Below are 14,855 nucleotides of genomic sequence, written 5' to 3'. Positions count from 1 at the left end.
AGTTGTCTTATTTTCACCTCATCCAGATGGTTCACAAGTTGCAATGTTGCAGTGTCAGCTCAGGTAAAATTTTATCACCTAATTTTCAGGTCTATTTTAGTTCATTTAAAATATATCAGCATATGTGCCGCGAACGTTCTGGATGGAATTTTCACACTGTTTTAAATACATGTAATTTAAAGTGGCTGCATTTATTTTGTCAGTGCTCTGCAGCCATGGTTCTCACCTGAGTCGGGATAAAAAAGTGGGTTGCAAAGTGATTTTTAGTGGGTCGCACATGTGTGCCATGAGAAAAAAAGTCGTGGCTAAAAGACAACGCTGCGCTTTTATTTTAAAGAACATGTGTTGTAGGGTGGTTTGTTCATATTCAGTAGTTGACTGTAGGTGGCGGTAATGCACATTTATTCTGCCATTAGAAGAAGAAGAGGAGCTATGAAGTTAGTTTTTATTCTGCCAGTTAGCATGGCGAAAGGCTCGTTCTCATAGCATAATCCCTTTATTTTGAGCTTTTCAGACAGCTTTGCAGCAAACGTGAGAACTTTTTATGTATACTGTAATTAGTTTGAGAAGATCCAGCTGTGTGAACAAGTTTGCAACACAAAAAAGACAGCAACAAATGCAAATAAAAGTGACATGAAATCTTGCAGAGAATATGTCATGACAAAATATGATTTGGGCAATTAATAATTTTTAATCATTTCATTTCATTTTTTTGGACATCATTGTTGTTAATGGTTACACTGGTTAGTGTTCAAAAGACTGCAGTGAACATTCGATGGCAACGAGATACCCTTGAGTTGAAGGCTCGGAAGCAAGGCGTCCCACAGGGAGTATATCCTGGATGAAAATGTGGCCCATTATTCGAGCTGAGAACAGGTGCTTTCAACAAAGAAACCTGCATTGTTATGGCCCTGTGGGAAACGAGGGGAAAATCAAGGTCCAGGATTTAGCTATGTGGTCTTTTTGAAAGTAAAGCAGATCATAAACCCAGGTTGTGGGTCAAATTTGTGCTGACATTAATAGAATAAAGACAGAAAAAACAAGGAAGCATCAAGATGGAGGTGAGTTTACTTCACCAAGAAACAACAGGTGAATTACACAAAATCTGTGCTGGACCAAAACAGCTGTTCTAAGTCTGGTTTATGATTGATGGCATTCATTAAAGTGAAACATTTAGAATTAATTTAATAGTTTCCCATTTTATTTAAATCAGACAAATTAATTCAACGGTTCATACTTGTTTGGTTCTTCCCAAGCTTTCTTAAAACTATTCTTTTTTTTTTTATTCTGCTTGGAATCCAAAAATACAACAATATTGTTTTCGTTTTTGTGTCTTAATTACTTGATCTTTGCTCTCAGCTTGTATTTATTGTTCAGTGGAGAGACCACGCATGTCAGCAGAACTCTGAGGTCACAAGAAAGCAGCGCTAAGGCCAAGACAAATCTCTCAGCGAAGCTCCGTCTGGGTGGAGGTCCTCCAAAGACGCATTACGCTCCATAATTTCCATCACTTTTCCTACCCTTTGCTTTTGTTTTAACATTCTTGACATGCTTTTTCTCTGACCTCGCTTGCATTTCACTCATCTCTGAAGATTACAACTGCTTATGGATAGCCTATATCAGATATTTCAAGCTTCTCATGAGCAGAGTTAAAGAACCACACAGAACATTGTCCCTAAAGCTTCCCCACCCATTGAAACCTGTACAGTACAGAGATAATCTCTGCCACCTACCCATTCTCGCTCCAAGCTCACTATAGCCTTCATCTCGGGTCTTGGCTGCTGTCAGACTGGAGCAGGGCCAACTTTGATCTGGACTGAGATGACAAGGCTGTGTGGTCCCAGCGCCTCAGGCCTCCTCTGTCACCACAGACACAGTATGACAAGGTCACCCGAGGGAGGGCAGAGGTAATACACGCATGATCTCCAGTCTACCTGTGATAGTTGGTGCAAGACATGTTGGGGGGTAACACGACTTGCAAGGACTTCAAATTAAGTCAGAGACCTCCATGTGTTTGCATTTACATGCTTAAAGGTAATTACAATTTTTAGAGTAACCTATGAATATTAAATCCAGCAACAATATTTCATCTGGATTCAAACAAGGTTTATCTTCATAATACTTGGTGAAAATTTGTCCTTATTTTAAAGCAATCGAGCTGCATAACACTGTTTGGTGTTCATGTGGTGCATCTATGTGCATGACATTACACAGCATACCTAATCATCAAACTGCATGCAGTGGACTTCCTTGTTAAAGTAACAATGCATGGAACCTCAGATTTGTAAAACTCAATTGTTTAATAAGAATACAATCACTGCTGATTGCAAAGTAACCAACTCCAGACATTACCAGTTAGAAATAGCTCCAACTCGTGCTGTTTGTCCCGAACTCCTCTCGTTAGACGTGTACAAAGTCGTTCTTCAGTTCTCTGGTTTTATTTTCCATCACATCAGTCACACAGTGATCATGTCCGGTATTCTGTGTGTTGAAATGAAGAAAAGCTGGTCTGTGGGCAAGCAGGCAGCCCCCCTGAGGAAGAGACGAGACAAACATGATAAGAGGCTGTCGGTTAAATTACAGACTGCAGGCAGCCCTTAATGGAGTTCAGCTCAGGGTTGAGGGAAATAAGGTCAGTCAGACATCAGAGCTACACGCTGATGCTTCATACATTCCTCAACACTGTTGTCAACAGGAGAAGAGGCGTATTATTACATTAAGTTCAGCCCTTTGAACACAAATCCATGGACGGAAAACACACAAAGTTACATTTATTGTATTTTCTATCCACAAACAAGCCTCATTTCTATAATAATATACTGATTCAACCTATAAAAAGGTAATATGAAGCCAACGCAAACAGTGTATCGACCATTATGAACTCTGTCGGAGGAGCCAAGCACGCTCATTAGCATTAGATAAACACACTGCCGCACTCGAAACATGTTTGATGAATGAATATTTCATGAAGGTTGTGACAGTCCGGTGAAAAAGTACCCTTTTACAGATTTACAGTCTAATCTGCAGCAGTAAGGGTGGGCCTATACAAAAAAACACAAAAAAACACATAAAACCTCTTTTTATTTGACATACTTCTCCGAGGTCAGGATCAAGATTTTTGCCAAACACTACACGCATCTTTAATCGAGTAGTTAGAGCTCTCTGAACATTTGATTTATGTACCCTTCAGTGTTCAGCTTGGCAGGGTAAGTCTTGACCTGAGTCTCTAAAGCGTTAGGTAAGAACAAGTGCTGAGGGATCCAGTACCAATTTAGCTTTCAAGCCTCCAGCAGGGATACGGCATTCGCGTGTTCATTTTACATTTCCCATGCTCTACGAGCAATCAGCTGAAATATCCCACCTGTAAATCTCTCCGTCACTGGTGGCTGGCAGGCCGGGGAGGAGCTGGCTTGTCCCTCAGGTTGCTCGCCTCACATCATAAATCCTGAACCATCTGAGCTCAATCCGTCTTTCAGATCCATGAAATGCCAAGGCTACCTCCAGGCCTTGGTTTCCAGAAGAGTTGGTTTCATATCAAACGTAGTGTACAGTATGTGTGTGGTGTGTGTGTGTGTGTGTGTAGGAGGCCATTAGTTTGTGTGTGTTGTCTTATGTGCCAATGTTCAACTTACAACAACATCTCGATGGTAAGATGTGGAGAACAGCTAAGTACGTATGCTTGTTAGCAATTCCATTCAATATAGTGAAAGACATGAATGCCGTATTTTCAGTAAATCTTTTGAATTCCTTTGGACAGGTTCATTTTCTCTCTTTTCCAGTGAAAACAAGCAAGTCCCAGTTGGTTTATCACCATCTTCTTTTTCACGCTACCCTGATATAGCGCTGACATATTCATATTCCTTGAAAGGGTTTCAAAAGCTTCAATATTCTAGACTGTTCTTGCCATCCAGAAAAGGAAGCAACAGGCTGGTCTCTGTGATAAGCCAGACCACCATGACACGCTGACATTGACAACACTTGTGAAGTAAGTTCAGCCTATATCAATGATCTATGTTTCTATACAAAGGAACAAAGGAAAATTACGTAAATAAAATATATGGGTGCTTCCATAGGACTTCCATAAATGACACAAGTTTAAAAACTAAACGACCCCCTCTACTACTTTGAAATTTAACGTGAAAGTTATGGCTGTTGGTCCCCATGAAGAAAGAACTCTCCTCTCACAGAAATCTGCTGTCTTTCTATCACGACCTACCTTCTAGTTAGTGTGCTTGCAGGTATAAACATGCTGTTTCTTCGAACACAAATGCAATGACAGTACAATGCAGCTGGAGCTCACCACACCCCTGCTAACTCTTATTGAAATGATATTGAAAAAGCAGTAGCAGAGAGGAGCATGCCCGGAACATGATCTTATCATAAGACTTAACGCGTCAATGAGTTTGCCTTGGGCAAAGACCTGTCACTCCTGTGAACTTACTGTTTATGAGCTAAAGGCTGATAAAAAATAATGATGGCCTTTTGTATAATTTGGAGTTGTTATGACTGGCACTCGGGCCATTAAACACATAATAAGGAGTTCAGTGAGTTACTGTAGGGTGAAGGGTCATAGTAAACTCTGACTGACAGAGTTGATGCGTGGATAGACTTGTTTTAGAGGATCTCGAAACTAATTTTACCACACAACATTTGGTGTTTTCACACACGCACAAAAGCCATGAACATTTCCTGAAATTTTCCAGGATAAATGTTCCACCCTGAGAATTTTTCCTGCCTGCTCTTACATCAAATTAGTCTTCGTCAGTCAGTTTCAACATGACTTTGGTACAATCCATTTCCACTTTCTGTATTGCGTCTGCGACTCAATGGTAAAGTCGGTCGACTCTGAAACTGGGCGGTCCGTGGTTTGATCCCAACTCCTGCACCCACATGTCTGATGTGTCCTTGGGCAAGATAACATAACTCCATGTTGCTTATTTTGGTATGAGTAGTTGAATTCGATTAGCGAATGCTGGTGACTTCAAATAGCAGTCTCTGACATCAGTGTGTGTGAATGGTTGTGAATGGGAAGGTGGGTGACCTGCGGTGTGAAAACGCTTTGAGTCGTCTAAGGCCAAAAAATTGCTATACAAGTTCAAGACCATTTATTATAAATCTTTAGATAACAATATATACTGTACATGTGTACACAAGTGTTTACAATGATTTCAATTTGAAGATCTTTGCCTGTTGTGAACAACAGATTATACTGCAATAGGTTTGTGACAAAGATTTGGAGATAAAATCAAATCAAATTCAGCAAAGTTTTAAGTTCAGTCACCAGTAATGTATTAACGTATCCCTTTACTGGTCTTGTTTCTGCCCGATTACGTTCATCTAGCTCTCAGGTTTATTGTCTAGTAGCGTATGTTTGCTGGAAGATCTATGTGATAAAAGACATGCTGTGAAATTTGACACCTTTGAAAGCAGGATCTTCTGAGTTTTGCGTCACACCTCATAAATATAACGTATGAGTAATCCCGTTGAAGTGATGAAGTCACCCTCACCTTTTTGTACTTTCCTGTTGCCATCTCTGGTTTGTTTTATTTCGAGATGCCAAGCTTCTAACGTGCCATCTGTGTTTAGTGCTGAGCTCGTGTCTCTCAACTCCAGGCTTCCCCCACCAGCAGACCTGCATTTAGTGTCTGAACGGTGTTTGTGATAACCATCATTTTCTGTCATTTGATGCATGTTAAAACAGCACCCGACGTTTAGACCTGTAATATCTCTCCCCCTCAGATGTCACTGCGTTTTCATTAGGCCGGGCGCTGGGCTTGCTGGGGCTCTTTATGGCCCAGGATAACCCTTTAAAGATACAGCAACAAAGTCTGGTCTCAGTGCTCTGATTTACCCGAAAGGCTGATGTTAATGGTTTAGGTTTGTTTCTCCATAGCCAGGTCAGAGCCAATAACGTCATCAACTACTTAGCATACGTCTTTTTAAATGATGTAGATGTTGATTGGTCCCTTTAAATTTTTTGTCTCTCATCTTGGTTACAGGGTAACCTTAATCTTAACTTCTGTATTTACAGCATCGACTAGCGTGAACATTTTAAAAAAGCATTTCAAGGAATATTTGACCAGTGAATACATGCTGCTGAGTCATTGTTTGATGTAATTTCTTTTTTGTTGTAGATTTGTCTTTTGTGTTAAATTGTTATGCTGCTGTCCAAGCCAGGTAGCTCGGTACCATTTAAAGAAATATCGGGCAAAGAATAAACAGAAAATTGAATTTCTCTTAAATAAAATTGAGGCTAAGACTTAACTCTTTGGGTGCCGGCTCACAGTGCTAACCTGTTGACTTCAGCACACCTTCATGATGAATATGTCACACTTCTTCTTTAATGACAGACCAAAGGCTTGTAGTCACCCACCCCTCACACCCAGACTGATTGATCTGGGTAATTTGATGCTTCATGTCTGAAGATAAAACACAGGCATGATGAACGTGGCGATCCCTGCAATCTCCTCCTCTTTTGAGCGGGTAGCTTTCAACCTGAATGTGCCATTAGGATCTTCCTGAGGCTCCACCTTTGTTTGTTTGGGTTTTTTTGGACAAAGCCAACACTTGTTGACGCAGCAAACTTTTTGTTTCCTAATGACTGTATGCAAGGGTCTTGTAAGTGCTGCTTTGCGGGAGTGACTCCTGTAATAGCACGCCTCAGCAGTGGAACAACAGGGCATCTGACTGACCAGGTCACTGTCAAAGTGGAGCCCTAATTTCAGTAGTAGCAGCAGCAGCGGGTCATTGGGTGGAGAGGCTGTGACCTAGCAGAAGGCTTCATTAGGTGAACCGGGAGCCAATTAGTCCCCAGCTGCCAAGTTGTTTTGCTCTCTTGAAACGGAAACTTTAAACGAAACGTGGGCATTGAATTCATCCTCACATTCCCCTCTCAGTTTGACTTCACGTTCACCCCTCCTGTTCCTCTTCACGAGGACATGCTGCATCGTGGAGGGATTACCGGTGAGAGAGTCTCTGGAACAGGCCAGCGGATGTGAAGCATCGCCAAGCTGATTTAGAAGCGTCTTGAGACTCTCTCTCTCTCTCTCTCTCTCTCTCTCTCTCTCTCTCTCTCTCTCTCTCTCTCTCTCTCTCTCGAAGACTACGTTCTGGGGGTTGGGGTTATGAGTCAAGAAGACCCCTGGAGATGCTTTCAGAATTGGTCCCAGCATCATAGAGGGGGCAGGGTGGGTGTCTGGACTGGGACTGGCCAGTTTGTCTGAGCGGGGACTAATGAAAACAAATGATCTGACAAGGTCAAAAGGTTGAGATCAAGGCTTCGCCCCTTCTCAATTTCCAACTGGGGAGATTAATGAGGGTGGAGAACAATCATCTCTCTGTATCTTTTCCTCCCTGAGGCCTCTGGGCCCTGGAGCAGCGATGCACAGCCCACCTGTTGGCCAGTTACGGCCTTGTGACACTGCACTGGAGGGCATCACTCCTGACTCTGGCCTGTGACTTCTCTTTCCTGTCAGTGTCAGACACAGGACACATGGCTCCAATCAAACTCCTCAAACTTCTTCTTTATCTTTGATATGCCATGACATGAGACCGATACCACAACTCGCCTGCCTATCTCTTAATTGGACATCTAATGTATGACTTTTCGCAGTAAATTTGGGTTTAAAATCTTCCAAATTTTTAACCGTGGTATTAGCCTTGACTGACTGATTAACATGTCTCTTAAAGTGGTTGAACACTTGGATGGATGAATCTCAGCAGATATTACACATCAGGATAGGGGCGCTGGTGTAGCTCAGTCAGTAGAGCAAGTGCCCTATGGGAACAGTTCATGTATGATCATTTCAAGCCCTCAGTTGACACTAAAGCTCTCTTTACTAATGATTCTTGAGTGGTAAAAGCAGGATCTGGTCAGCTGTTTAACATGGATATTAAGTCACCGTATAGCAGTCATCTTCCTGGAGCTCTACCTTCTGTCTGATGTGCTGAAGATGTTTGTAAGACAAGACTGCTCCCTTCTGGACACCCAACCTCAAAGCAGCACCAAATCGAAAGACATAGTCAATCATATCAGATCATTCTAAATTAAAAAAGAAAAGATTTTTGGCATTGTCCAGTTTGTAAATCATTTAAAAAGGAGTAGGCTACAGTCAAAGAAGTGGAAGCAGGTGCAGTAGTGTAACGCAGGACTCTGCACTGGACTGGCTGTAATTTCCCCTTTACAGAACTCAATGTACGTGACCACACCGCTGGAAAATGATGTTGAATCCAAGCAGGGGTATCATTCAGTCAGTGAAATCGCATGACTTTGTTAATGTGATGTCACTAAACAGGAGGTACCCCTGCACTCAAATACCAGTGGCATATGGATGTGTACAAGTATCAATGTTAAGCATATATCTGTGATAAATGAAATAACGTACTTTATTGTTATTACATTATCTTGATATGTTAATCTGTCTCATTATGCAAAAATATTGTGAGCATGTGTTAGGAGATTTTTTTTTTTTTTTAATTCATTTGAAGCAATTTTGAAAAAAACGTTCTGAAAACGATCTGCATTTTTGTACAGCATTCAGACTTGCAGCAACTGTCTATGGTTGTGTTATTATTGATTGACTTTATAATGAAATATATTACAGAACTTGAAATGTCCCTCATGACCCTTATCCAGCCCCATTCTTGGCACCAATGTGTGCATTTCAGCTGTATTGGCACATGTAACACACCAGATGGCGATGTTAACCAGGCTGGCTCCTGTGAGCACTAAACGCAAGTCTTGTGTGCACAGAGAGACGCGCCCACTGTTTTAGACTGCGAAATGTTACAGTGAATCATTCAATTTATGCCATGCAATTAAAAATTAAAATACAACATTGATTAAAAATAGATTATCAATATTTTCAATATGTTATGTCCACCAGAACTAGTGGAAATATTCAGGATATTTTTACAATGGTGTACAGTATATCTCCACATTCATCCGTAGGTCATTTGTCTCTTCACATTTCAGTTTAAATGTTTATCAGTTATATCTTAATCCCGATTATTGTTAAATAGCTCTACTATAGACTAATTACATATTTTAACCTTAATAAGATGTTTGTTTGATCACGTCTATTACACCTTTAAGAACCGGCACGTCCAGCCTTGATTTACTACATTTCCCAGACTGCATTAGTGCGCAGCCGCTACTTGTCACTGCTGTCGCTCTGCCTGTGTGAGTGCCCGCGGTGAATTGGTCCAGCATCCCTGCGCAGGCGGTGTGGCAAATGTAGCTACAGAATCATATCATTTGAAAATATGTAATCGTGGAATAAGTTTTTTGGCGTCGGCAGCTTGCGATGAAGGAAGGACAGTATGGAGGACTGGAATTTGTGCTGCGCCTCTGTGGAGCGAGGACCGTTATATTGCGAGAAATAATGCGGAATATTTCCCCCTGTAGGTGTTAACGCAGAAAATACAAAATGAAGAAGCAATTCAATCGGATGCGACAGCTCGCCAACCAAACGGTGGGAAGGTAAGCAAACCACTACCGTGCGCTGCACTCGCCGGGCGAAGTGAAAGGGAAGAGAAACCCCCTTAATGGCTCCATTAGGATGCGAATTATTGCCATGCAATGTGATTACTCATACATGCTATTAGCCTTAATGCAATGAATAGGCAATCATCAGTGCAATTGTTCTAATCCAATGGAAAAATAATACTTCATGTTCAAAACGCCTTTGGTGCTCCTACGCGTAATATCCACTGGAACAGGCTACCGCATAGACAGCGTGTAGGCGCATTGCCCCAGTACAACCTGCCCACGGAAATCCATTAAATAGAGACAATCGCAGTGTCACAGACACGACCCCCTTTTGTTATAACAGGGTGCCACCCATGGAGTATGAAAGGTATGCACTAGTGAAGATTCTGTGTGATTAACTGCACCTCCTGTCACAGAACCTGTCAAAAGGTGAACGTGATGCAGACAGATGCGGTGTGGGCTGCGACGTGAGGGGGGAAAAAAGGGAAAAAGGCGCAATGTTTTCATTACGCAGTAACATCAGCTGTGAGCAGGGGAGTACCCCCTAGGCGTGGGTTATCAAGTGAAGGTCGTGTTGTGCACCTGACATTTACCTAACATATACTTTTGTTTTGCTTGAATTTCATTGTGTACTGCGCCCTGAAATATATTTCGCTGCCCAGCATTAGTTCCACAAACAAGATGCTAAATACCTTAATGAGAGGTTAATGAAGAGGTTCCCAGCCCTCTATTCTGTGTGATTCCCCTGCATCTAATGATCCTGAAATCCACTCCCACCTGCAGAAAGAGGCTTTGTGACCTTTTACACAGGTCCTATAGGGGTTATCACTGCCCCCCCCCCCCCCCCCCCCTCCCCCCGCACACACACACACACACACACACACACACACACACACACCCTGTTCATTTCTCTCTCAGGAAGGCGGAGCAGCTTGTCAAGCAGCGTAAGCCAGGAGGTGTTCTCTGCTCTGTAAGAGAGGAGGATTAGGACCTGGAGGTGTGTGGGGTCATTAATATTACAAGGCTGCATGCATGTCATGCACTAAAAGGGAGGGGACACACCTTGCAGGCCGAGTTTGTAATATCTGCTTCTTCTATCCCCTGTCATTGAGTCTGTGTGACTCATTAGCGTGTGTGTGGGTGTGATTCTGGATGTGTGTGTGGGCAGGCGGGCTGTCGGTACAGCCTTATTTGAACGCACTTCCCACATGTAATGCATGCTGGTGCTGTTGCGAGGATAATATTCGCCTCACTCTCTGCTGTTTTCTCAAATTGTCGGTCTTAAGAGCAGGAACAGCAACCTGCTGAGGTGGTGTGCACGTACTGTATCTCAGAGTAATAAAGAGCAACAGCATTCCCTCTGACATTAACCCCCCTGCGAACAGTGCCCACTTTTCTCATCCGACAGAGCCAATCTTGAACCCTCAAAACGAAGCATAACTGTAAATGAACAGCAAACGAAGCCCTGCATTCATTCCCACTAAATGGGGAGCCCAAGCCATGTTCATGTTGGTTTGGTTTTTGGTTTCGGGTGAGGAGTAACAGGTTTGACCCTCCTGGTGACCTTCAGCCGTGGGAAACATTCGGGTCATAACTGGGAGAAATGGAAGGAAAAGAAGATCTGATGTCAGTATGAGCCATCTGGACAACTTTAATGTCAAAGAGGGGAGCAAAACCACTAAAAGCTTTCTTGGTGTAGAGCAACACACTTTGTCTGAAAGTTTGTCTGCTTAGAATTGCTCCTAACAATGGGTGCTGTGGATGAAATGGCCCATCAAAGGTGTTTGTATGTTGCCAAGAAAATGAAAGTCTGGAGGAGTATGTGCTCCCTTAAGGTCAGCATGCTGTTTGTGGTTATTAAATCCCTTTTTTTCTTTCTTTCTTCATCTTTGCTTTCTCCTTTACTGATAGCTTGAAGGTGATGTTGCGCTGATCTCGCTCTCGCCTCTGTTTGCGTCTTAAGCATGAAGGGCGACAACGTCCTTTTGAATCACCACCCATGAAAAAAAATGGTGGTGCCTATCTGAAGTCTTTGAATCCTTTACATACATTTCGTGTTTACATTTACATGTCCCTGCACCCCGTGTTTTCGGCATGGGGCTTCTTCATTGATTGTTTCAAAACAATGCAATCGTATTTGAATGATCAACAGAATCAAAAAGGTACATAAGCTTTGGTCATATCTTTAACCAAAAAGCAGCATTGAGAAAGAGAGAGAGAGATAGCACTGTTTAAATATGTTTTTGGTACCGATATGTGGCTAACAGATTTGTGCAATTTAGACATTATGCAGCACACTAAATCACCCAATAATGGGCTCCTAGGACTTGAGGAGGAGAGTGGATAGAATCGGAAATGAGGGAGAGAGGAGTGGAGGATGACATATGGGAAAGACGCCACAGGTTGGATTTGAACCCAGGTGGCGCGCTTTAAAGGGGCATGCAACCGAACCCCGCCGCCTCAGGGCTTTTATTGTTTTTGCTGTGGTATAAAAATAGGTACAGAGATCATTAGATTTTTTACCAGTATCATCTTTTGAAATCTTGATATTTTCAAACCTTGCCGAACATTCCCATCAGGCTGCACTTCTAACACTCCCTCTGTCTTTACTCCACACGTCACTGGAGTCCTTTTTTTTTTTTTTTTTTTTTTTTTTTTTATACGAGGAGGAAAATGGCATCGCAATTTTTTAACAGTTGATGAACACACAGCCCATGGGGAGAAACCGCGCTGTGCCGACTGAAATGGAGATTGTTCAGTCTCAAATGAGAGAAAGCACTCAGCGAGCAGAACAAACGCTGCGCTGCAAAGATGAGCAAATTCAGGAAGCTCTCACCGCTCACAGTTTCATCTTGTTGTCACTGATGCTTCAGCTATACAGTGTACGGTTCTGCTGACTCAAACGTCACACATCTTAAGAGTGGGTTACTCCGCTGGTTGGAGGATTTGACCTTCAGTGACCTCTGCAGCCCCCGGGGGAGCCGTTAATACCACAGACCATTCCTCAGCTTCTTCAAACCAGCTCACCAATTCCACAAGAAGCACTCTGCCCTCCATGTTGGAAACGACATGACTTTGATATGAAGAGTCTGTGCGTGGGAGGCGGTGTGTAGAGAGAGTCTTTTTCTGCATTGACAGCATTAACATATGTCTTCTGTGTGACGGAGATTGAAGGTCTTTTTCAGTGTGTGTATGTGTATGTAGGGGGGGGGGGGGGGGGGGAGGTTGGCAATCAGGTGTGCTGTGTCAGCACCCCTCTGCCTCTCCAAGGCTGCTTCTGCTGCTGCTGCCTCCTCTGCTGCTGCTGCTTCTGCTCGCCTGGGTGGGGATCCCTGTCATGTGATCGTCCGTTTGACCAATCACCTCTTTGGAACCAAGACTTCATACTGGAGGATGTGCGGCCATGCATACTGTATAGCTAACAGAAGCGTGTTGTGGACGAGCGGGAGAGACAGGAAGGTGTGAAGGCGCTGTAAAGAGCGGGAGAAAATTATGTCTGAGATTTTGTTCGTGTGTGTTCACTTCTGTACATTTTTGGTGATTTTTGTTTGTAGTACTGCCTTCATAAAGGCCTCAGCCTTTAAATGGCATGGTACTTGTTATGCCCTCGTACACCAAACAAGCTAGGGAAAGATTTTTTTTGCTTGAGCAGGCTCCCGCTCTCCATTTCTTTTGACCTAATTCTCTATTCCCAACTCACTGCCCTATCTAGGTCTAGGACAGCCTGCTAAAAGAGTCCATGATATGAGTCTGTAAGACTTTATGCAATACTTGAAGTGAATGTAATACATAAATGAGTGCTAAATACATACAGAAAGCATCACTGTCTCCAGCCCCAAACTCCTGACAAATTACCTCCTTCTCCAACACCATCCATCTTCACACTGTGCATCACTCACCTGTACCATGTTCTCTATTGTGGTAATAGCATTCTTCCTGTCCATGCCTTTAGGACAGGCTTTGACTCACAACTCCACAATGCAATTATCAGAAAATGGCAGCCATTTGTGGGCTGAAAGAGGAGTTGTAGATGCTTTCTCTCTGCCACGTTTTCTCACTCCATTCCTCTCTTTTTTTCCTTCCGCCCGACATTGTGAAGCAAGAGGTGAATCGTGCTGGCTTTGCAGTGACAAAAGATCCATCGACAGCGTTTTTGTTGTAAGAGTGGGACATAAAGGAAGAAAAGAAAAAAAAAAACACAAGATTATGGCCTGTGTTTTTGCATTTTCGTGTACTGAAGTCGGACAGTAAAACAAAAGATGAATCGCGAATAATTCACGTCTCTGTGAACATATCTGCTTCGCCTGGTTTTACATTCAGCGTTGCGTTAGCCCATGTGCGCCTCTTGGCAGGAGTGTGTGCAGGACAATAAAAGAGCATATGGAAGCTGACAGGTAACATGAGATGTAGGAGGCGACGCTGTTGAATGCCAATGCAGCTATCCTCCTCTCTCTCTCTCTCTCCTTCCTCCACCTCCTCCTCGATGCCACTATTTGCTGGCTTGGCAGACGAGGACAGAGCTGGGGAGATCTGCAGAGCGTGGCCTTCACAGAGCAGGTGAATCACTGCTCCTCTGGGTTCACTCTTGTATAGTTATTCTGTGTGGTCACATTGTTTATTGAATCTTCTACACTTACAGCATGTTCCCTAACAATCCAAGGCCCTTTCATGCGGAGAGTTCTAATCCGTTTTAAGGTGGTGTAGTCATCAGCTATCAGTGAGTCATTACTTCTGTTCAACATCTTCATTTTAAAAAAAAAGAAAAACGTTTTAGTGCCATTCAGTGCTCAAATCCGAGGTCCATGATGATGACCCTCTCATAACCCTGTCAGTGCCTCTCAGAGACGTCATTCTGCAGGGTAGAGTTAGTGATAAAGAGCCTTTGTAGCGGGGCCATTTTGGCCATCAAAAGAGAGATGATGTAATATGTGACAGAAGCGCAGCCTCTCTCTTTTTCTGTGTCGCTGATTCCCTCAAAAGACTAACCTCTTAAAGAGCCCCTGTCCTGGTGCTTCTCCACAAGTTCAGCGAGCTAACATGAGAACAGACACAGGACCGTTTGTGGACGGTTGCTTGCTCACAATCATTTGTTGTCCTACTTGATCTTCTGCTTATTAAAATGGGTTTGATCACAGTCGTGATCTGCCCCTCATCTTGGTGTTGACCTAGTCTGTTCCTCATGAGCTTATCCACAACAGGAAGTGACCGAAGGGCCTGACTGAAACATAGAAAATGTGAGGCTTCAGGAATAAGACGAGTTAAAGACTGCTACTGATACTATGAATACAATAACCATTTCTTTCGGCAAGAACTTTGACGTCTTTTATTAAAGTAACATCATAGTGTGTCAAGTGTTGTTGTATTG

At 43.0% G+C, this 14,855-nt stretch overlaps 1 protein-coding gene across 6 annotated transcripts in view; it reads left to right on the top strand.

Moving 5' to 3' along the window:
• Positions 1-9,150: 9,150 nt before the first annotated feature.
• arhgap44a (Rho GTPase activating protein 44a) overlaps positions 9,151-14,855 on the top strand; it is a 32,233-nt gene continuing 26,528 nt past the window's right edge. For all 6 annotated transcript variants that reach the window (XM_079366038.1, XM_079366042.1, XM_079366040.1 and 3 more), the window contains exon 1: positions 9,151-9,481. In XM_079366038.1, coding sequence (XP_079222164.1) covers positions 9,429-9,481 — 53 coding nt within the window. In that variant the 5' untranslated portion in view covers positions 9,151-9,428. The remainder of the gene's footprint in view (positions 9,482-14,855) is intronic.

This window comes from Symphodus melops, assembly GCF_947650265.1.
Source record: "Symphodus melops genome assembly, chromosome: 17".
In the NCBI taxonomy this organism is placed as follows: Eukaryota; Metazoa; Chordata; class Actinopteri; order Labriformes; family Labridae; genus Symphodus; species Symphodus melops.
Note: the sequence above shows the minus strand (reverse complement) of the source record. Positions and strands in the feature narration are given on the sequence as shown.